Source organism: Tribolium madens, unplaced genomic scaffold (genome assembly GCF_015345945.1).
Source record: "Tribolium madens isolate multiple individuals breed KSU strain unplaced genomic scaffold, Tmad_KSU_1.1 Scaffold_97;HRSCAF=244;Tcas5.2_LG3a, whole genome shotgun sequence".
Classification (NCBI taxonomy): Eukaryota; Metazoa; Arthropoda; class Insecta; order Coleoptera; family Tenebrionidae; genus Tribolium; species Tribolium madens.
In genome coordinates, this window is record NW_025401069.1 from 256,114 (window position 1) to 278,815 (window position 22,702).

Genomic DNA, 22,702 nt, shown 5'->3' on the forward strand with positions numbered 1-22,702 from the left:
AACAAAGTTCCATATCTGTACCTTAGAGGTCAACCGTGTTAAGTCACAAATTTTCAATTTTCATGTCTTTAATATTAAAAAAATCACATAAGTGAATTTTAAAATACAGTCACGAGGAGTAAGTTTAAACAATCTTTTTTTTTTCTCAAATTTATAATTTATAATTTATTATTATGTACAGAATAATAATATTACCCTAAAAAGGACATGCGAAAAAAGAAGATTAATTCATGAGTTGTTGGAAGTATCCATCATTAACCTCCACACAAGCTTGTACACAAATGATAAAGTTCGTCCTCATGCATCGAAGAGTCTCAAAAGACAATCGATTATTATTTTCGATATTTGTAATCCGTGTATTAACTATTCAGAATTCTAGACCGGAGTTGAACATGCGTCCTTATTTTTCTCCCAAACAAAACAATCTAATGGATTTAGGTCAACACTTTTAGGGAACCAAAACTGTGCAAAGACCAATCCACTTTCGTAACTAATGCTGCTACCCAAACTTCGGTGAAATGTGATGGAGCTCCATCGTACAAAAACCACATATTCGCTCGAATCAATAAGTCTTCCTCTAACAAGTCTTGAAGATCACTCTCAAGAATTCCAAATAATGTTGATCATTTAAATTTAGAGGCAATTCAATCCCTTCTAAAATATGATCGCCTAAAACACTCACCAAATAACTCAATCTAAATTCATACTAGATATGATTACCACAATTGCATGTGGATTTTCAAGCGTCCAGTGATGACGGATTCTCAAACTTAAAATCCCTTCCTTGTAAAAAGTGATTCATCAATAAAAAGCATCTGACAAATAAAGGTTTCATCTTCGTCGTTTTTCTGTACAACAAATTAACGAAACTTAAAACGTTTTACAAAATCTCCAAGTTACTGATCTTGAACCTTAACTTTACAGAATTGATGTAGGTGATCTCCATGAAAAAGGCGAGACACCGTGAGTTGTGAAATGTTTATTTGACGAATTAACTAATTAATAATAAGAGAATTGTCTTCTATACCATTCAAAATTTCTTCTTTCAACTCCACAGTTCTGACGATCTTGGATCGATCTCCACCTTGACGTTTTAGTCGAACGATTCAGTTTCCCAAAATGCCGGTCACAATTATCGAACGCGAGTGTATTCTTCTATTTGGAAACTTACTTCTTGTAGCAAGAAAGTTTCTATTACATTTTCCAAAATCCAATTAGATAACGGACAATTCGACCAATAAATAGTTACTTTCCATATTTTTTATATGCAACAAAATAAGTCAAAGATCAAAGCATGAAAAACAATGCAAAAGACAAAACCAACAACAAAACAATAGAAAACAAAACTTAAATAGATATTTAAATCAAAAGGAACGTAAGGACACTATAACGCTCGAGGAAGAATTGTACGGGGCGGGGAACCGGCCGATTCTTCCGAGGACTTACGTTCCACATGGCTTATTACGTTTTTCCCACTAGCAGAAATTAATATACTGCAAAATATCCAAAGTTTCCTTGCCAGATGCTAGTTCGTAAACTCTGAAAATTGAGAAATCCCAAATGCCTGGTTATCATGTGTACAGGCACATTTTGTTTTCATAAACAAATAAAAATTTCAAAACTTGTTACGTGTAGTGCTTAACGGTGAAGAAATTGCGAACGCTGCTTGTGAGAATTTATTACCCTCCAAATCTCAAAAGCGTTATGAAGGTATGTACATACACTTATTTCAAAGACTGTGTGCGGAAAAAAAAAAAGCAACAGAGATGACAGAAAATGTACTGTTACCATGCATAAATATTGGAACGATCCGAAAAGCTGCAATCACCTGCTAGTCTGTGGTGTTGAATTATAAAAGAATTACTCGTTTTAAGATAATCTCTACGACTTCCATTAATTCAGAACGTAAGCCGTTAGAAACGCCTGTGCCGTGTCTCCAGAGTCATTTGACAAAAATTATATAATTTCAATTTCGATTTGATTCTGATCAACAAAGCGATTTAAAAGTAGGTGATACTCATGATTTTTATTTAAAACATGTTTCAGATGCAATAAGTTCGGAAGAAAAATTTGTCTTACTAGATAAATTTCAGAACTTAGAAAAAAAGTTACACGAAGCAAATGGAAGATTTCAAGAGTTGAATAAGCTCTATAAAAATAAACTTGAAAAACTAAAGAAAATGCAGGAAAAAATTGACAATTACAATAAAGGTCAACATTGTGTACTGAAAATTGAGTCAAATGCAAAGGACTTAGAACCAATACTTGATCAAATTTTTAATTATTCCCTAAAAAACCCAAGATGGTCTGAAGTTACAGTACGTCATTGTATTGCCTAAAAGTACATTTCTCCAAAAGGTTATTACTTTGTGAGAAGAAGTCAGTTTTTAAGAGCTCCATCCAAAACAACTTTAGACAGATATATGAGATTCTCAAGCTGATCTCGGCTTGACTAATTTATTTAAAAACAGAATAACTGCTGAAGGCAATAATTTAAAAGACGTTGAGAAAATGGGTTCTCTCATTGTAGATGATATGGCCATTAAAGAAAAAATTGAGTATAGTCGAACAAAAGATACATTTTACGGCATTGCAAATACTGAGAACTAAATAATCGGAAAAAAGCCCATTTTAGCCTGTTGTGCTTCGTTATTCATGGATTGTCTATCAAATACACCATTCCAGTTGGACACTTTTTTCATAGAACACTTTCGACTGAACAGGTTTTTATTATGACCATAAATGTAATAAAACAGTACATGAATGTGGCTTCAAAATCTTGAAATTGGTAAGTGACACTGCACTTTTTAAAATGTTAGGACAATCAGAGCTGAAAACCAAAGTCCCTCATCCAGTAATACCTTATTCAACTATTTCTTCGCTTTAATTACTGTCATGTTGTAAAAAATGCTAGAAATCTGTTATTGGACCATGATATGGTTTCACCTACTGGAATTATTCCTGCAAAATACTTTAGAAAGTTGTACAATTTACAAAAATCTGGTATAGTGAAGTCTGATCCATTTTTAACACGAAAACATTTATATCTCAACACTTTTGAAAAAATAAATGTACTTAGAGCAATTCAGCTTCAGCCATCCAGTAACAATAGGTCTAAAGTATCTAGCCAAATTTAACAACTCATTAACCGACTTTACAGACAGACGCTCATGCTACAATAGAATACAATTTATCAGTTTTGACGTAGGTGTAACACAATGTTTTAAACAATTTGAACTGAGATGTGCTTCATTAACACATTAATCTTTCGTCATTAACACAAGTTCATTAACACAAGTTAATGACGAAAGATTAACGTGGCTTACTGAAACATTACCAACATATATTAATGAATTTCAGAAATGTTCTCAATTTAAAATAAGGAAAGTAAAAATGAAAGGAATATCTAAAGAAACTGCACTTATATTTACCGCTCAAAGTACAGTAGAGGCCCGGTTATCCGAAATAATATGGATCCAAGCCACTTGGGATAATTGAAAGTTCTAATTCCATTGTAAAAGCACATACTTTCAAAGTACCGTGCGATCAAAAAAAAAATTAGAGTAGGCGTCAATTAAATTCTACAGTTAGCAACACATTGGCTGGGAATCTGGGCTGGAAATTTTCCACACAAACTGAAAGTGAAAATGACCATACACCGTTTTCGTCTGGTACAACATTTTTGTAATAACTTGGAACAACAAAAATTTTCTGCTCTAAAATGCACATTATTTCACTCAAAATGAATAAAACGCAATCTTGTCAAAGTTTCCGCTCACATTTGATGTCAAAAATCAGGATTGCCATTTGAAAGACTTTAATCACCGCCTACTCTAATTAATTTTTTTTGATCGCACGATACTTGCTTTAACAATTCTCCTTTATAAAACGTTTAATCGCTTCAAACTTCTCAGCAATTGTAATGACTTTTCTTTTGCGCTTAACCACCTTATTCATTTTGTACAGGGTAAAAAGTTCCAAACACTAATAGAATCAAGTGAAAACTGGCGACAGTTTACGTTTATGCTACGTGATGAAAACAAGTTTAATTACTTCTAGGAAAGAAAGAAATGCAATTTCGGATAATGGGGCGGTAGTTGATATCTGTTTCGGATAATGGAGTGTGTGAAATATTTACTAAATGAGAGTAACTTTTATTTTGTACCAACAAGATCTTTAAGTTCTGATGCTGTTAAATCAATGTTTAGTAACGTACGCATGAGAGGAGGATCTCATGATGCAACAGATGCTAAAACTGCTTTTTATGCTATTAGACAAATTCTTCGATCTGGTATAATACATACTGCACCATCAGCAAACATATCTAGCAATACATCACAAGTCATATTAGTCTGCCACCCACATTTTCAGGTATAAGTCCCATGCTAATACGATTGATTACCTAATTCCATAAAAGAAAACATTAACAGTATACAAGACGATGAAAATGATATAGGTTTTGGGATAATGAAATATTGTAAAAACATTGAAAGAAAAAAATAAATTGTTCCTGTCTGTGTTCTTTTTACGGTTCTCAGGCTTATACATCACTACTTGGTTATTTACTTGCAAGATAAAATATCTTAAACGATCATTTATATCTTTGATAAAGATAACCAGTAACATTATTTTAAACATAATAACATATTTGCCTCCAAACGGAATTGCATTGAAAATTACATTTTCATTATTGAAAGAAGCACTAAAAGCAAATTTTACTTATACTGATCACAAGGTATTAATTGTACAAATAATATTAACAAAATTAACAAAACCATCATTTTCTTCTTATGAAAAAATGCGTACAGATAGATCTACCACGTATTCTACAAATTTATATCCAAAGCCATTAAGCAGAAAAGTTCTGAAACTGTAATTTACAACAAAAGCGTATGACGAAAACTGGGCCACAACGGCATTTAAACTATTTAAGAATTCAGAAATATAAGACATAATTGCTGAATATCTTGAGTTCTGGGGTACAGCTCAAAAGCCATAACCCATTCTTTGGACATGTATTAACGTATAAAAAGATTAAGAACATTTAACATTTACTACTTGTATAAAGTAGTTAATAACTAATAAGACTATAATCGAATTTTAATACATGTCCGCTCCTAACGTAATATAGTTTACTAAAATTATGATAAAATCAGTAGATATACAATTATTTCATTTTAAATTAAACATTTTTACATTGAAATTATGCATACATAAAAAATCATTTTAAAAACATATTTTCTGATGTTAAATAGCACAGTCAGGATTTTGCTAATTGTAATATTCATTATGTAAGATACTTACTTCAAAGATATACCATATAAAAAGAAAGTAAAAAGGTATATATTTAACAGCGGCTTGCTGTTAACAAACCATTATTTGTTTAAGGCCATACATGTATTGTGGTCTGTGTCAACAGCGAGATAATTGCATCTTTGAATTTATGATTTATGATAATTATAAGAAAACTTTGCATTATGAAATATCCGTCAATTGAAGATTATTAGTCGGCTTTATTTTAAAAATCTATGTAAGAATGTGACAAACAAAAAAATAGAACGGAATTAACAAGACAGCAAGTGAATGCAACTGTACCTAGTTCTTCATTTTCTACTTTTATATTACATTTATTATAAAATCCCTCCATTAAAAAGAATATGTTGTATCTAACATGATGAATGAAAAAGGTAAATATAAAATTTAAATAACCGATCATTTACTTAAAAAATTATTGTTCTGTATGATATACACATTTCCAATAAAATTTTGAAGATTGCACTGGGTCGGTAAATTGTGAAAATAAAATTATCATCTTCTACGAGGGTAAATCAGTAAGTCTTTACAAAACAATAGAACAACACATTATTTTGGGTTAACTTATTTTTATTTTTCAACGTAGTCTCCCCTAACTCAATAATACACATCGAAACTACACAGGTGTGAACCCGTGCATTGTCTTGATGGAGGAGCACTTTTTTCTAACCATATGTGGACGTTTTTTCTTAATTTCTTCTTTTAACTTTTCCAATAACGACGCATAGTACTCTCCAGTTATTGTTCTTCCTTTTTTCAAATAGTCAATGTGGATGATTCCGCGTGCATCCCAAAACACCATGACCATCACCTTTCCGGCAGATTTCACTGTATTTGCACTGTATTTTCGGAGCGGGTTCGCCTGCTGAAAGCCACTGTTTTGACTGTTCTTTTGTCTGTTTCATCAATGGTTATGTATCGACAGAAACTCGTCAGGATTATGACGAAAAAGCTCCAATCCAGCATTGAATCGACCACACGGTTGTGTTTATTCCCCGCTGTAAGCAAACTTGCCGAAATTTGTTTCATCCTCAATTTTTCGTGCAAAATTGAAACTACTGAGTCATGTGATATACCTGTGGCCTCAACAAGTTCGCGCACTACTTTGACTCGTCGATCACTCAAGACCATATCATAGATTTTATCAATCATTTCTGGCGTAGTCACCTCGATTGGACGTCCCGAACGATGTTCATCATTTGTGATGTACGACCACGTTTAAACACATTTATCCAATTGTACACAGTTTTAAACGATGGAGCATATTCACCATGAACTCCATCCGACTCGGCTTTGATTTCTTTTGGTGTTTTGTTTTTCAAATAGAAATGTTCAATCGCAGCACGAAATTCGTTTTTTTTTTCATTTTTCAAAAAAAACAAATGTTGGTTGCTTCAATCGATTGTAAAAACAAAACCAGTCGACGGATATACCAGAAACTTTGACAGACAGCAGTCTATTGATAGATGTCACTTAACATAAATAAATTGGTTGCTAGGCGACGAGCGGCGCATCGTAGATTTAGTAAGGACTTACTGACTTACCCTCGTATAAAGAATAAAGGGTTTTTACAATAATACTAAACTTGCATTTTACCTCGCATTTTACCTTTCCCCACGACCGTGGAAGGATCCTCCACGACCGCGGAAAGATCACCCACGACCGCGGTTGGACCCTCCATGATCGCGGATGAATCCTCCACGACCGCAGTAAAACCCTTCACGAGCGCGGTTGTACCCTCCATGACCGCGGTTGGCCCCTCCATGACCACCGTTGGATCTTCCACGGTCATGGTAGGACTCTCCGCGGTTATGGTAGGATTCTCCACGACCACGAAAGGACCCTTCCCGGCTATGGTAAAATTCTCCTCTTTCAGAGGAGGACCCTTCATCTCTTCCTCCAGTTTCTTTATTTTCTTTCTACTGCCAGATATTCTAAATTATATTATTATTTCAGTATTTACTACATTTCTATTTAAGCTTTACATTTTTTTCTTCATCTCTTGGAGAATCAATCAGCATGCGCTCCATTTCTTCAATTGCGTTCAATTCTTCTTCAAAATATGCCTACAAATTTATAAAATAAACAATATTTCCGATAAGCCTAGATTTAAATTTATTTATTAAATAAATTTTACAGTACTTACCATTTTTTGAAGACTAAAAATTGACAACATTCACTATAATCGTCAACACACACTTTTTTATTTTTACTTAATTTACTTAATTTTTTAATTTGTTTCAAGATCATAGGCTTTCCCAAAACAGAAAAATAATAGAGAAAAAATTAATCCTAGTGTTTTTTATTCGAAGTATTGAAAGAGTTATTGTAATATATTAATGCTCTTGTAAATTTGTAAGGACTACAAATAACTATCTAACCCAAATGTAAATCTTTATTTTTTTAAATAAATAAAATTATATTTGCGTATAAAGGTTGCGCCAGAACTCGCGTCCCAGACAAAAAATGCGATATAAAGTAAGATACCAGGAACGTGGAAAAAAAGTTAAAAAAAATTTATCTATAAAAATTTCGAAGTTATGAGAGTTTAAATTTTGCAATTTGACTCTATTTATTTCTGTTGGAAAAATAATTTTTCAAGTTTTTTCAAATGTATTCAAAAAAGTTTCAAAGTGTTCAAAACTCGTATGGAAGCAATACTCATCCCAGCAAATACGATTTAGTTCCTGCAATGACGACGAACTCATTCATGCATGTAAAAAAATATGACTCTCAATTTCTTTACAATTTAATAAAATGTTGTATTTCTTGTTTCACGGAATCAAATAAACAGCGTATTTCTTTAATTTTTGCTTTCCTAATTTAAGAATGTCAAAACATCATATTTTATTTCTCTTTTTATAAATAAATACATTTCAATTGTACAATGCGTTTTTCTACAAAATCTCTCTTTGTAAACATAGAAATATACAAGCATTTTTTAGATATTTTGGAAAATATGGTGTCACAGAAGATCCCAGGTATAACGGTTAGCTTCAAAAAAGCAGTATACCAACCCGACCCTAGCACAGACTACTATTATTCTGTGAACTGATCGACTGTTATGTGAGTGAACCTGTTGTAGGTACTACAGAAGTGTTTCATTGCGTTTTCATGTTACATCAATATTGTGTTATTTAAAAATTTATTAAGAATTCTCTGAATGATTTACACTGCCGCTTAAAAAATTCCGGACACCTCCAAAATCGTTGCTATGGTGCATGAAAAATCATAAATTCTTTTAAATTGTGTTTAACGAACGAACACCATCTTAGCAATGAGAAGATACAAAGAAATAAAAGTGAATTAACAAAAACAATGGAATATTTAATAAATGAATATGCAAATAAAATCTAAAATAAAATTACTAACTTAAGACTAATAATAGGTGTTACCGCCACGAGCTCTTATCGTTATATATCCTTTAAACGATGTGGCATGCTTTAAATAAGTGTAGCAATGTACGAGAGTGGATCCCTATGCTGCACCCCTGACCCCCTTACAGTCAAACTCTGCAAGAATCACCTCTCTACAGCTTGCATCAGTTTATGTTTCCACTCTTTACTTTACAGTTTTGTTTTGAGATCATAGTGGTGCACCCATGACTCGTCTAGGGTCACATACCGACTAAAAAAGTTCTCTTTGTTTGATTGGTACTTTTCCAAAAGCCGCTCACAAGTTTAACACCCGATTTCGTTTTTGATCACATTCGAGGCACCCATCTTGCACTCATCTTTTTCATATCTAATTCTTTATTCAGTATGTGGTGCACCACACCCAGTATCTTCTACAATGTTTCTGATGCGTACTCGTCGGTGTTGCAGTACGATATCGTGTACCTTTTTAATGTTTTTGTCTGTTGTTAAGTGAAACGATGTATCTTATACCAAAGTGTAGGACAAAAAAAGTACAATATAATAATTACAATATAAGATTGGCTTTTAAAACCTATTAAGACATTAGTTAATTTATTAACTGAGTGAAATTCTCACAAAAAAATTAAATCATTAAATACCTACTGAACAGAACCAATAATTAATTAAATAGTTTACATTGTTGAGAATTATCTTTTAATTAAAGCCTACGAAATTCATTTGGATTTATTGTAAGCTATGTTTGAAATCTGAGGTAAACTATTTTATTAAATATTTTAAATCAAAAGCCTTAAATCGTTAATCTGCTCTGAATATTTATTATAAATACTTTGCAGTCATTTCCTCTGTCTTCTGATTTATGTTAACTTGAACCTAAAAAGATCAATGGTTTTATTTCAATTAGAATTTTTGTTTGTAATCAGTGCACTAACATATTCATTTTGGGCAGATTATGAGATGAAATTCTGAAATTGTAATCGTATTAAAGAGGAATACTTTTCTATGGCCAAAAGAAAACAACTAAAACTGTCTTTCTTAAACGACTTTGGTACTTGAATCAATTAAATTTTTGCAAAATACACTAGATCAAATGAAGAGCAGACTTTCAAAATACAGTTTGTCCATATTTTTTTAAAGTGAGATAAAAGTGGCGTTGCAGGCTATATGCAATTATCTTTCCAATGAACCTTTCCAGAAGGTTAAAAATCGCACTTTGTCCTGTGTTAAAAAAAATATTGAAAGCTGGCTGGACATTCAAATTGCATTTAGTCCCATGTGTTGGGACAAAATGCGCGTCACATCGCCGTCACGATAGAAATAATCCTTTTCTTGCCTGGGCATTTTTTGAGTTCAACTAATTCCCATTGGCGCTTTAATCTGGGGAAATTTTTGGCACACCTCATAATATCAATTCTCCTTGGCGTATCTTGTTTTGTTGTATCCTTCCTTCCCAGCTTTTATTAATTGAGAAGCAGACTTTCAAAATGCAGTTTATCCATTTTTTATGAATTGCAGGCTATATGCAATTGTCTTTCCAATGAACCTTTCCAGGATGTTCAAATCGCATTTTGTCTTATGTTAAAAAAATATTGAAAGTTGACTGGGCATTCAAACTGCAACTAGTCCCATGTGTTGATTCAAACAAAACGCGTTTTGTTCGTCAATTTTAGACTAAATCAGTTTGTTTGACAGTTGACGGACTACAACACTTAAAAAAAATAACAGAAATAAGCGCTGCCAAAAGAATTTTTACTCAAAAGAAGTCACACCACCAACTATTTGTAAAACCGATGAAGAAGACGATGAAGAATGCGCATATGCAGATGAGGAAGAGGTGTAACATGTACAAATTTGTTTATTAATAGATATACAGGGTGTTTGTGGATTGCGAGCAAATATTTTAACCACTAAGAGAATTTGTTATGAAAAGTTGAATTGAAGACCAAACAAATTTCGTATCCAAATTTTATTTTTGCAATTTCCCCCCTATGATTTTCACGAGCCGTTCAGTGTTTCGTCCTTGTTAGTTGGAAGTAAAAAAATCAATGAAAATAAATTGCATTGAATGTTGACCGTGAAAGTTTTTATACAGAAAAAAGAAAACATTTTGTCCAAAAAAATTATCACTTGTTTACACGTGTCAGTTTAGTTAGTCGTTAATACGCTTTTGGGTGAATTGTGCACATCAATTTGAAATCAAATTGTCAATCAAGTCATTATGGCCAACTACTGTAACGCCAAATTAACTAGTGTACGGACATCACTTCCAAGACCGATTTTCACTAAATGTTTGGGCAGAGATCATTGAAGATCACCAAATTGGACCCCACATATTACCTCAACGTTTAACTAGTGCCGTTTATCAGGATTTTTTGGAAAATGTTTTGTCCGATCTGGTGGAGGACGTGCCCCTGGCGACACATGCGGTATTTACAAGTGGAGCTCCATCAGATTATGCCAAAGTCGCCACCAATGGATTGAACAATCATTTTCCGTAGAGATGGATTGGTCGCCAACGGCCACCGCGGTCACCAGATTTAAATACGTGTGTTTTTTGGAGGATTCACATGAAACAATTAGTGAATTAGGGTACGCAGCATAAATTTATACCTTCGAAGGGCTGTGTGTGCGAACGCAAGCTTACCTAGCCCGAAGAGTACAAGAAATGTGCATTGTCAACGAATGACCACATTTCGAGCAATTTTTTATATTAGCAAGTATTGACCTACTAACACTGACACTGATCTACCCTAATGTAGCGACAATTTTTTTGTCTTTACGCTGTTTACGTTCCAAAGTTTTTTCTTATGAATGATTGTAAACATCGTATTAAGACATAGACGGGGACGGGTTTTCAGCCTCAATTTATTTTTAATTTTAACTCAGAAATGACGTGCTTTCGACAAAAGTTGGAATAACGAAAATTGTTTCTTTTGACGAGTCCTATTAGTGGTTAAAATATTTGCTCGCAATCCTCAAACACCCTGTATGTATGTATAAATACCAAAATAAAGTTTTTTGACCTTTAAATAGCATTCAGTCCCCCTTTGACAATCAAACAGCATTATGTCCAAGACATATTTGTGTTTTTTGTAAAATGTCTAAGTACTCCAGCCGCAAAATTAGTGTACAATTTGTACATATTTTTTCACATTTATTGGCACTGGTATAAAACATTAAAATTATTTCTTAAAAGAAGGACAGTTTTTGCTCTCTCCTGCAAAAATGCAAATTTGGACAAACTGCTTTTTGAAAGTCTGCTCCTCACATAATCATACAAGAGGAAAAAAAAATTATCTTTAATTTTACGCCAAAACTGCAAAGGAAAAACATTTTTTGCTTTACATGAAACGAGCAAATCTATAATTAAAACTTCATTATTCTAACTTTTATTTCTAAGTAGAAAGAAAAATTCATTTTTCTCTTGATTTTGGACTGCTTTTTATATCCCATCACATTGGCGATTTTATTTTTTTGACAATGATGTTACTTTGACAAATGAGTTTACGCACGCTAAATAACAAAAATGTTTGTGAAAAACATTATTTTAATGGCAACTCAAAGAAACAGCTTTAAGATGAGAAACAAAGTTATTTTTAACAAGAATTATCATAATTCAATTAATAAATTAATTGTCAAAGTGACATACAGGTTGTCAATTTTAAAACTTGCAATCGGCAATATCTCTAGAACTAAAAAAGTTATTGAGAATCACTCAAAACCGTTTCGGTGGTTTTTAGGGGGAATCAAAATGGCATGGTAAGTGACGCTCCTCCACCCACCCTTCAACCACAGCCACCTTAAGTAGAAAATTTTAAATGGCACGACTCTACTTGCGATACATCGTTGGAAAGCCCATAACAAACGCTTTTCAAAAATGTAATACAACAGCCTATTTTGTGAAGCATTTTTTTACGATTATTCAAAAACGAAGACGTTAAATTTTCATTTTATTCATTATATTCGAGGGTGGGTGGAAGTGTGTCACTTATCCTGTCATTTTAATTCCCCCTAGGAACCACCAAAACGGTTTTGAGTGATTATTAATAACTTTTTCAGTTGAGAGAAATTGCCGATTTCAAGTTTTAAAATTGACACAGTGTATGTATCGTTGTCAAATAAATAAAACCGCCAATGTCGTAGGACTTAAAAATCAAGAGAAAAATTAACTTTTCTTTTCACTGAATCAGAGTAATAAAATTTTAATTACAGATTTGCTCGTTTCAGGTGAAGGAAAAAAATTTTTTCCTTTGCAATTTTAGCGTAAAATCAAAGATAAAAAAAATCCTCTTGTCAATCCGAAAACATTCTGTATAATATTTGTCTCAAACTTGTGCCAATGTAACAAAATTTTAGTATTGTATTTTAGCTTGTATTTCAACTAAATTTCAGAGGAAAGATTTTAGTTCATGTAAAATGTAATAGACGCCATAGCCCGTACGACTTTTCATAGCAACCATACGATGGTTAACCATACGATGGCTAGTACAATTGCGGACACCAATTTTGGACGATTTGTCATTCGACTGATATACACTCACCGGCACAAAATTCGATCCATAACTTTTATTTAATTTTTCTCAACTAATTCTTGTTCTACAAGACAGCAATTTTCTAGGAACTTCAAATTACACATTTAAAATCAAGTATAAATAAAAACCAGCTTAAATTAAATAACAGTTTTTTTTATTTTTTCAATAATAAGATTTTCAATCGCTCTTTGGTCAATTTCTTCCCAAATTTGGGTTACTGCTACACTTAGCTCTCTCAAATTTACAGAAGCAGGAACTCTGCGTCGAACCTTTCTTCCCACCATGTCCCAAATGTGTTGGCTCTCATACGTTCGATTTCAACCTCATCTAGGTATGTGTTCACGATGCGAGCAGTGTAAGCACGTGCATTATCGTGCATAAAAATGAAATTTTTACCAATAAATGGTGCATAAGGCACAACATAGGGTTCCAGAATGTCTCTGATGTACCTATCAGCAGTCATTGTTCCTCTACCTACAATGACTAACTCGGTACGAGCTTCCAAACTATTGCCAGCCCAGACCATAACAGGGAAGACAAAACCTCGGCTCATTAGAGCAAAGAACTCGGCTCCAATCAGCAACACCCCAATTCTCATGTTCATGAGCAAAATGTAGTCGCTCGACTCGATGCTCTCTGGCCAATTTGGGGCCATTTACTGGTCTCCTTGCAACTAATCCTTCTTCCTTGAGTCTTCTTCTTACTGTTCTTTTGCTTATTGTCACACGTTTTAGCTCTTCTAACAAGTTACGAGCATGAACAGCTGATGTGTCCCTATTTCTCAATACTTGCAGTCTGAGAAAATGATCATCTCGAGTACATCGCTTTCTTCCTGATTCGACTCTCCTAGTGTAGCCCCCAGTTTCGCGAAACCGTTCTGCAGCTCTCTGCACCTTACAGCTCGAAACTCCAAGAACACGAGCTGCATAATATTGCGATCTACCATCTTAAACTAAAGCAATTGCTCTAGCCGCTTCCGTTGGATTTAACACCATATTTACTTTTAGAAGGCTAAATTACTTCTATGCTCTTCAAATATTGACAAGAATAATGACAAAAGGCATTAAAATAGGTATCATGATAAAAGAAGAGTGAAAAAAAGTTTTAAAAAATTCTCAAAATTTTATCGCGTGCTCATTTTTGCGTTTGTTGGTTTTAACAATAGTTGGAAATATATCTTATTTCTGTTTAAAAGTTCTCTGACCAAAAAAAAAAAAAATCGAGAAAATAAAGTATGGATGGAATTTTATGCCGGTGAGTACGTATTGCTAGCATTATTGTTTCGGAAAATAGACGCAAAAAATAAATTTCAACTAAAACTTTCAAATTTTAGTTTCAAAAGTCAATCATAATGACAATAAAGCGTGGCTTAAATTGACGTTTTTTAAACTGACATATATTTGATGATTTGATGTTTCATTTGCGCATTGAGGCTCGTACATTATTTTTTGAAGCGAACAATAACATTTTTTCTTATTAATAAAATTGACTGTTACCAATAGTGAATAATAGATGGCGCTCGCTCTAGCGCTTATGAGCTTGCAAAATATCAATCAAATTATTTGTAATAGCGATATAATTTTATTCTTTCAATATTTTCAACATCCACATTGGAAAAGTGGCTTTTTGTAAAGCAGATTTTACTATTATCAAGTCAATAATAATAATAATAATAATTAATATAAAGGCCAGTGCTTTTTGGGTGATTTTGAAGCACTAGTGTGCGAAGTTTACATCAGTGCGCAAAATTTACGTTCGCGGTTAATTGTTGCGTTTGCGAAATATCACTTTGACGGCAGTGAGTTCAAAAACATTTTTTCAATTATAAATACACTTAAGCTGAATACCCATCTTTCTCTTTCAAATATCTAAAAACGATTTCAAAATCACATGTGTTCATTTAAAAAAAGCTTAAAAGTGCTTTGACAAATATTTTGCATGTCTTTGATTAATTCATTCATCTGTCAAGATGACATAATTAAAACTTATTAGTGGTAGATACATACGACGCCACACGTTCGCCTACTGCGAGTTTTTTTAAATGAACACTCATGTATTAAAAAATGACAGAAATAGATATTTGGAGCGAAAAGTTGAAGTTTAAATGCAAAAATTGGCAAACAAGAACGAAAACAATTTCACAAACGGCTAATCTTTTGATATTGGAAAAGCTGATAAAAACTCTTTCAAAATAGCTTGTGCAATCCAAAAAGGCAAAAAAAAACATAACATTCTAAAAATAACGAAGTGCATACCAATTTCCAGTACAACCGAAAGTGCTGCCACCTTAAAAATATTTTCATTGAGTAGAACCTCACCTATCATAGATGTATAAAAGTCTTCAAAAGAATAATGTTAAAAATCATAAGTCATAATAATAATTCTTAAACGGAACAACCTGAACAATACCTATACTACATATTTTATTTGTTAAGCAGGAAGAAACAAGAACACAAGATAAAATCCATACCGGGTGTTTCACAACAAAATTTTTGCAATTACAATTTTCAATGAGAAATCGCTTTCTTAAAAAAGTCAACAAAAAACAATATAAAAACAACTAAAGTTATTGTCACAAAAGGGATCAACTTCCTAATATTATGTGTTGAGTTTCTAAAAATAGGCTTTGCATAAGTACTTAATCAGAATAACGGGTCATAATTTAGTAAAGTCAGCCCCTATCGAAGCTCAATAAAAAGGTGAAATACGAGAAGCGGAGGTTCTTTTGGATTAGCGAGTTGAGTGGTGGGTTGTGACATGTGCCCTCCTGAGAGTTGTATAAAAAGCCAAATGAAATGAACTATATCGTCGGTGTTTGTGCGAAATATCAATATGTCAAAAAATGCAGTATTGAGATAATCAAAACATTTATATTTCACAGAAACGTTAAAATGAAATAATGATTTACAAAACATTCAATTAGGACAATATACAGGGTGTTTCACATAATTTTACGAGGCCCGCGCCTGTAAGATGCAATCAATAATTTCTCCGGGCGCCCATGGACCTCTGTCATTATAATAACTCGGCTGTCGCCTTGATTTTATAACATTCAATCACGTCTGTCATTATTGCTTCTTATCGGCCCATAACTATATCGGGTGTGTCAAAAAGGTCGGACAAGCTTAAAGGTATTACCTGTGCCATAGCAACCGCCACCCTGGCACGTAGCAACTTCGTTTTTTGAGGTGAAATAGGTCAGAAACATTTGTTTTCTGTATAAAAGAAGACTATGTGTTACAAATTAACCCTACTGACAAATTTTGAGCCAAAAAGTTCCACTCTTTCATACAGAAAAAATATCGTGAAAAGTGACAGCAGTGGCGAAGACTGTGGCACGACATACCTATATAAGAATTACATCACTAAATAGAAATAAAAATAACCAAATTTTTAGTTATTAGGCATTCTTAAAAGTGTAACACCTGCTTGAAGTCCATGAAAAGACTTGGCAACAAATAATGAATCCTTAAAAGGGCAGCAAAAATTATTTTTAATTTACAATTTATAAAATTGTTCTAAGTAAACATTTACATTTTTTTTATATTGTAGTAAATTAGAAAATCGAGCTTCATGTATCCAACATATGGCAACATATAAATTACCTTGCCCGTTACCAAAAAAAAAACAAATATTACTTTGTGAATTTGTCAAAATCTGACAATTTCTTGGAAATAAAAAAACTAATACATCTGGGAAAATAAGTTTGTGTGCTAGTGAATATTGGAACATTTGCTTAGCACTAAGAACAACGCAATAGATTAATTATTGTTATTTAACAAAATTTATTTTTTTTTAAAGTTCTTCGATCATAGTAACACTCATCTAAGATAAAAACGTGTTCTTGAACTGTGTTGTCGTTTTTCTTTATTATTTTAAAAGTTTTCTCTGAAAAGTATGTCCTTAAAGCATTTGTTTAAACATATAAAATCGTTTTCTGTATGTGACCACGTATCTCCCATGTCACACCTGTCCGGCCTATACAATGTTTTTCTTTTGGTTTTCCTCTTTTGTCAAATGTATCTCACTATAATTCAAAACTATTTCATTTGATACATTAATGTCAAAGCGACGTAGGTGGTAAACAGTTTTGAGTAATAGTGAAATAATTTTGACACAAGAGGAAAACCAAACGAAAAATAATGTAATTAACTATAAACGTGATCTGTGCTATAAAATACACTCTATAAAATAATTCACAAAAACAAGATGCAAAATTCGTTTTGTATTTTAACTATGAGCGCTAGTGTAGGATTTATCACAATTTCTGCTTTTACATTTAAGAAAACAACTTTTCGAGTGAAACCATATAAATAATGTTGTAAAAATTTCTTGCATATGTTGTGAAGCAGTCAGTATAAGTCACTTATAAAGATAGTAAAAAAAATGCCGCGAGTTTTGGAAATCCCACACACATATTAATAGGTATACTCTTATACCTATAATATAATTACAAAATACACATTATTTAATTTATTTTCTTAATTGATGCATCTTACCACAAAATCTGTAAGCCCGGCAAGGAAAATAACAATAAACCACCCGAAATAAAACACGAAAATAAAAAAAAACTCACAATAATTATTCGTAATAATTATTCGGTCATTATTCTTACTATTAGTAAGGATAATGACAGGTATCAACTGATGTGCCGAACATTTATTTTGAAATTCTTGCCGCAGTTATTAATATCTAAAAAAATACAGGAATATAATGCTTAATGTAATAAGCTTTTTACACATTTCGGTCTTCATTTAATATAGTGCAACATTGTATCATTTTCTAATTTTCTTCTGTTACACTTGTAAAGTCACAAACATATTACTCCGAGAATATTTCTTTCAATTTTTATAATGGAATTTCTTAAAAATACCTCACATTTTTTGTAGGTGGAAATTATTACTTACATATTTTATTAATGTTAAGTAACCGTAGCATTTTTGTATTACATTAAAAAAATATATTTTAAATCTTTGACCCTCCAAACTTTACACGTGTAAATCCGCTTGGCTTATTGGCCAATCAAATATAAATAGTCTGTCTCAACATGGGAATGCGATATAGATGACAGTGTCGATAAACATCACTTCGAATAACAGCAAAAGTGGTACAATAGTAAAAATATCAGATGAACTCATTGACATTTTACAAAAACTTGGCATTTTCAGATAGATTCTTAATTTTTACTATGACAGATTGACGAAAAACTGAATTATTTGCTGTTAGAAAATAGACATTTGTAAAGAATCCACTGTTTCAAAGAAGCTCTTAGATAAAAATATATTAAGAAAAGCTGCCTTCAAATATAATTCAGCGGACTTTTCTCATGCATTGTATCGATTCTTGAAATAAAATTTAATCTCTTACCTTTGCATTCGTTTGCGTCCCGAGCAGTGGCTCTGCCCCAAGGTCTATCAAAATGGAATGGTTTACATCTTTCGCAATCCTTTCCAGCGGTATTATGTTTACACTCACATGCTAATTGTCCATCTCTACCTGTTATGCAGCGACTTGCATGTCCATTGCATTTGCATCTTCCTCCGACGGCAAAATCGGCAACAGCATATTGGTGAGTAATTTGATTAAAACTACCGGCCACCCCATTTGACGTTAATTCCACTGATATTGGTGTTTTTAGATCGTCTGATTCTAAGGGTTGCATTTCGTTGACTAACTGGACGACTGGCTCTTTTGTCTGATTGTCGTCTTCTGTTTGTTTATTTTTTAATTCGTCAACGAGTACATCAAAATTTTCTGAAGATGCATCCTCTAAAGGCATGTAAAGACGATTAAAAATGATTTTAATATCTGTCGCGGTTATCCAGTCCTGAAGCACCGGCGAATTGTCGAAATCTAAAGCACTCGGCCGTCCCTCAAGTGTACTGAATGCTATTCTGGACGACTGTCCGAAACCTTGATTATCACCTCCCGTATACCGATGAGCATCAGTACATCGTGCCTCCTGTTCATTGACTTTAGTAATGGTTGCTTTGTTTGGTCTGCCGTAAACTCTGCGACACTGAGTCGAATAGAACTGAAATGCTTGCCATGTCTTTCCGTAGTCCATGCTTTTGTAGATTGCGATTGAATCCGGCTTAGGTGTGTTAGGGCAAAATTGCAGGCTTACATAAGTTAACTCGTACTTCTTTCCTAAGCTGAGAACTAAGGTAACGTTATCTGGTGCAGCATTAATGGAAGTCACTGGAAGCAACGGGTCAGACCTCCAACAAGTCACGTTGTTAGGATTGTTGAGATCGGTGAGGTGAGATGCTGGAAATCGATTCTTAGACGATTTGTCGTCGCATATGTAGCACTGGGAATTGCCCTCTGGTTCGGAAACTTCGCAAAATTGCACAGGTGAATGAAGACCGCAGGTAGAAGACGCTTTTACTGGGATACCGAACGCTGCATTTACAAAGTCTGGAATGCAACGACGGGGGCGGTCTTCGTCGTAGCAAGGGTCAACTGGGGGTTTTTGCCCCTCGAACATCTTTAGAAAGTTATCAGAAACACAAATCACAACGGGCACGATTACAAGTAACAATAACATATTCACTGCGTTGCACATGTTATGAATGGATACGCACAACTTGGCATTAAAACGATTTCATGTTTTTAGCCACACGTTTTTCACACATTGATTTCGAAAACAGCGTTGCCGATAGTTTTGATTTATTAGTCCGCGTGCGGTGTGTCGAATTCGAGGAACACTTCCCTCTCTCCGACTGCCGTTGAATAACTGGCGGTCCGCTGTCTGCTCTGCTCCGACCTCGTATCTGAATCGGGTAGTAAGCACCGCCTCCTCACCCCTCAAGGATTACCAAACCCAGAAGACCCAATGTTTAATGTTAGCACAAACGCCGCGTAAACGATACACACAACTGAGAACTTGATGATTGTTCCAACTCAATTACGTACTTATTTTTAACAATTTACAAATTACCTATAGGGAAAATTATTTAACACTCTTTTCTTCTCCCTTAAATGTAATAAAAAGAATTCTTACTTCTGAATATAAAAGTATTCGAGACAAACTCCCTCTTCATTCATAAAAAATCGATCAAAAATTTCTTGCGGCGGAATAAAGATAATATGATAATCCTACTCTTAAGGATATATTATAATTTTCATTTTTCATTTTACATAAAGTCTGTTTTTTTTTTAAATGGAAATGCCAAACAGTCTTAACATTGGCATCACTAGTAAATTCATTTATAGTAATTTTAATAAAGGAAGTTGGCAGTTTCGGTTTTTGGAATTAATTTGAAAACAATGTCATTAAACGTCAACACAAAAAATCGTCTAAGAAAATTTAGAGACAAAACACCAAAAAAGAAACAAATTCGGTACACTTAACAGTTTTTCGAAATTTGGAAACGAATAGGTCGCAAGCAGGAAGTTAGAAAAAGGGCCCGTTAAAATGTAGATGACATTTGTAATGCAGGTTTGCTAAATATTCTTAATTTTTAGCAAGAAATCGACAAGAATACAAAATGAACATGAATGAGAAAGAACCTCGGAAAGAATGCAATTAAATTAGTGTCTTGTGCATCGTTTTTTGAGGAATGAGTTGAAAAAGTAATAATTTTGAAACTAAAGCTGTAGAAGAATTTATAAAATGAATCAACTTTGAGCTAATTTCAATCAATTACACAAAATTTATTGCCAACCATCATAATACCTACTTGTATCTTTTGCTAAATAACTTTTTTCCGTATAAACAAGCTTTTTCTTCAAAGTTTTTGTAGCAAGAACCTCATTTTTGTCCACAACATTGTACTTACTTGCGGTGTGTTTCTATCAAAATTATTAGCACTGAATTTCGTCTTTAGACCTTAGGTAATGTTGTCTGTCCTCAGGTATTCAATTATAGCGCTTTCAAAGAGCAAACAGGCCCACAAGATTCATAAAAGTCAAAATTTTGACAACATCTCAATTTGTACACATAACCATAATTTTTTAACAAAATTTCTAGGGATAAAAACAAAGAGCAAACAAAATTTGTGGCTATGAAAACAAGCTGCTACCAATTTTTTCACCAAAATCTTGACTTGGTAATTTCCATTTAAAAAAAAAACAGACTTTAGGTCAGATTTCATTTATAAAAAAACTGGTTTTTAAATTTAGTTTGTTATTATGTGATTTATTGATCTATCTGAACATCAAAAACTCACGAAAATATTTTCTTCGTAATATACTTACATCAAACACTGCTTATTTGTGCTAGGTATTTTTTATCGTTGACATAAAAGAATTTGCGAACAAAATCAACAAAAAGTATGGAACCAAGCGCTTTTTTTAAACATTTGCCTTCACATAATAATAAATTAATACAAATTAAAGTGCTATAAATATGTGATTGAGAATGATACTTTTTGCGCGATTAGACTCTATTTGATTGTTTACTAAGTCTGTTTCCAAGACTGTAGGTTGTATTTACTCGTTGCAGTCGTTGCTATCCCAAACTCGTCGGTAAACATTCAAAGTCGTCGAGAAAGTATTTTGGCGTTCTAGAACGTTTTTTGATATTTTATTTAAAAAAATAACAAAAATCAATCGCGCAATATAGTCCGGTCAAAATAGACATTTCATATAACTAAAATTCCGACAGAGCTAAATTTTGGTGGAGATCTTGGGTACATCTTTAGGAATAAAGTGACAAAAGTCCCCATCGATTCCATGTATGCTAGAAAACTTATTCGGGGTCAAAGGTCAAAATTTAACGTTTTTTAGATTTTTTTCGGAAACGGTAAGTTTTATCAAAAAAGTAGCTCTGACAAAAATTATAGATCTTAAAATTATCTACAAAAATGGTCCTTCTACTTTTTTTTCTAAGAATCACCATTCCTCAGATATCGCGATTCTAAAAGTTGAAGGAGTCACGTTTTACATGATATGCACATACAGAGTGCGCCTCAAAGAAAAATGCGATATCGGGTAAGGTATCAGGAACATGGAAAAAATTAAAAAAAAAATTCTATCTATAAAAATTTCGAAGTTATGAGAGTTTAAATTTTGCACTTTGACTCTATTTATTTCTGTAGGATAAATAATTTTCCAAGTTTTTTTTGCTACAGGCTATTAGAAGAAGAAACAAGGAAGCTGTATCCTAAATTGTAACTCTGTTTAATGTGACTTGTGGCTTTTACTGGCAAAACTTTTGTACCTTTGCTAAATAATTGTAAAAAAACATATACAAAATCATCAGTATCATGAAATAGACATAAAAAATGTCACATGTCAAAAAATAAATCTCAAAATTTTTTGACAGATAGAATTTTTTAAACATTTTATCTTACTTGAAATTTTTCTTCATTAAACTTATAAATATCTCGATTCCATTAGAATTAAAAAGAATTTATTTGGTAATACATACAGGCTGTTCAAAAAATCGCGCATTTCCTTGAAAGGGAGTAATTGGGTAGTCCCCAGAGTACTGAAAAAATGTTTAAAAAATTCTATCTGTCAAAAAATTTATTTACA

The 22,702-nt window shown here is 32.9% G+C and overlaps 1 protein-coding gene across 2 annotated transcripts in view; it reads right to left on the reverse strand.

The window, feature by feature from the left end:
- Window positions 1-19,939, reverse strand: part of LOC123014894 (netrin-1-like) — a 110,479-nt gene extending 90,540 nt beyond the window's left edge. For both annotated transcript variants that reach the window (XM_044414194.1, XM_044414193.1), the window contains exon 1: window positions 18,587-19,939. In XM_044414194.1, coding sequence (XP_044270129.1) covers window positions 18,587-19,787 — 1,201 coding nt within the window. In that variant the 5' untranslated portion in view covers window positions 19,788-19,939. The remainder of the gene's footprint in view (window positions 1-18,586) is intronic.
- Window positions 19,940-22,702: the final 2,763 nt, after the last annotated feature.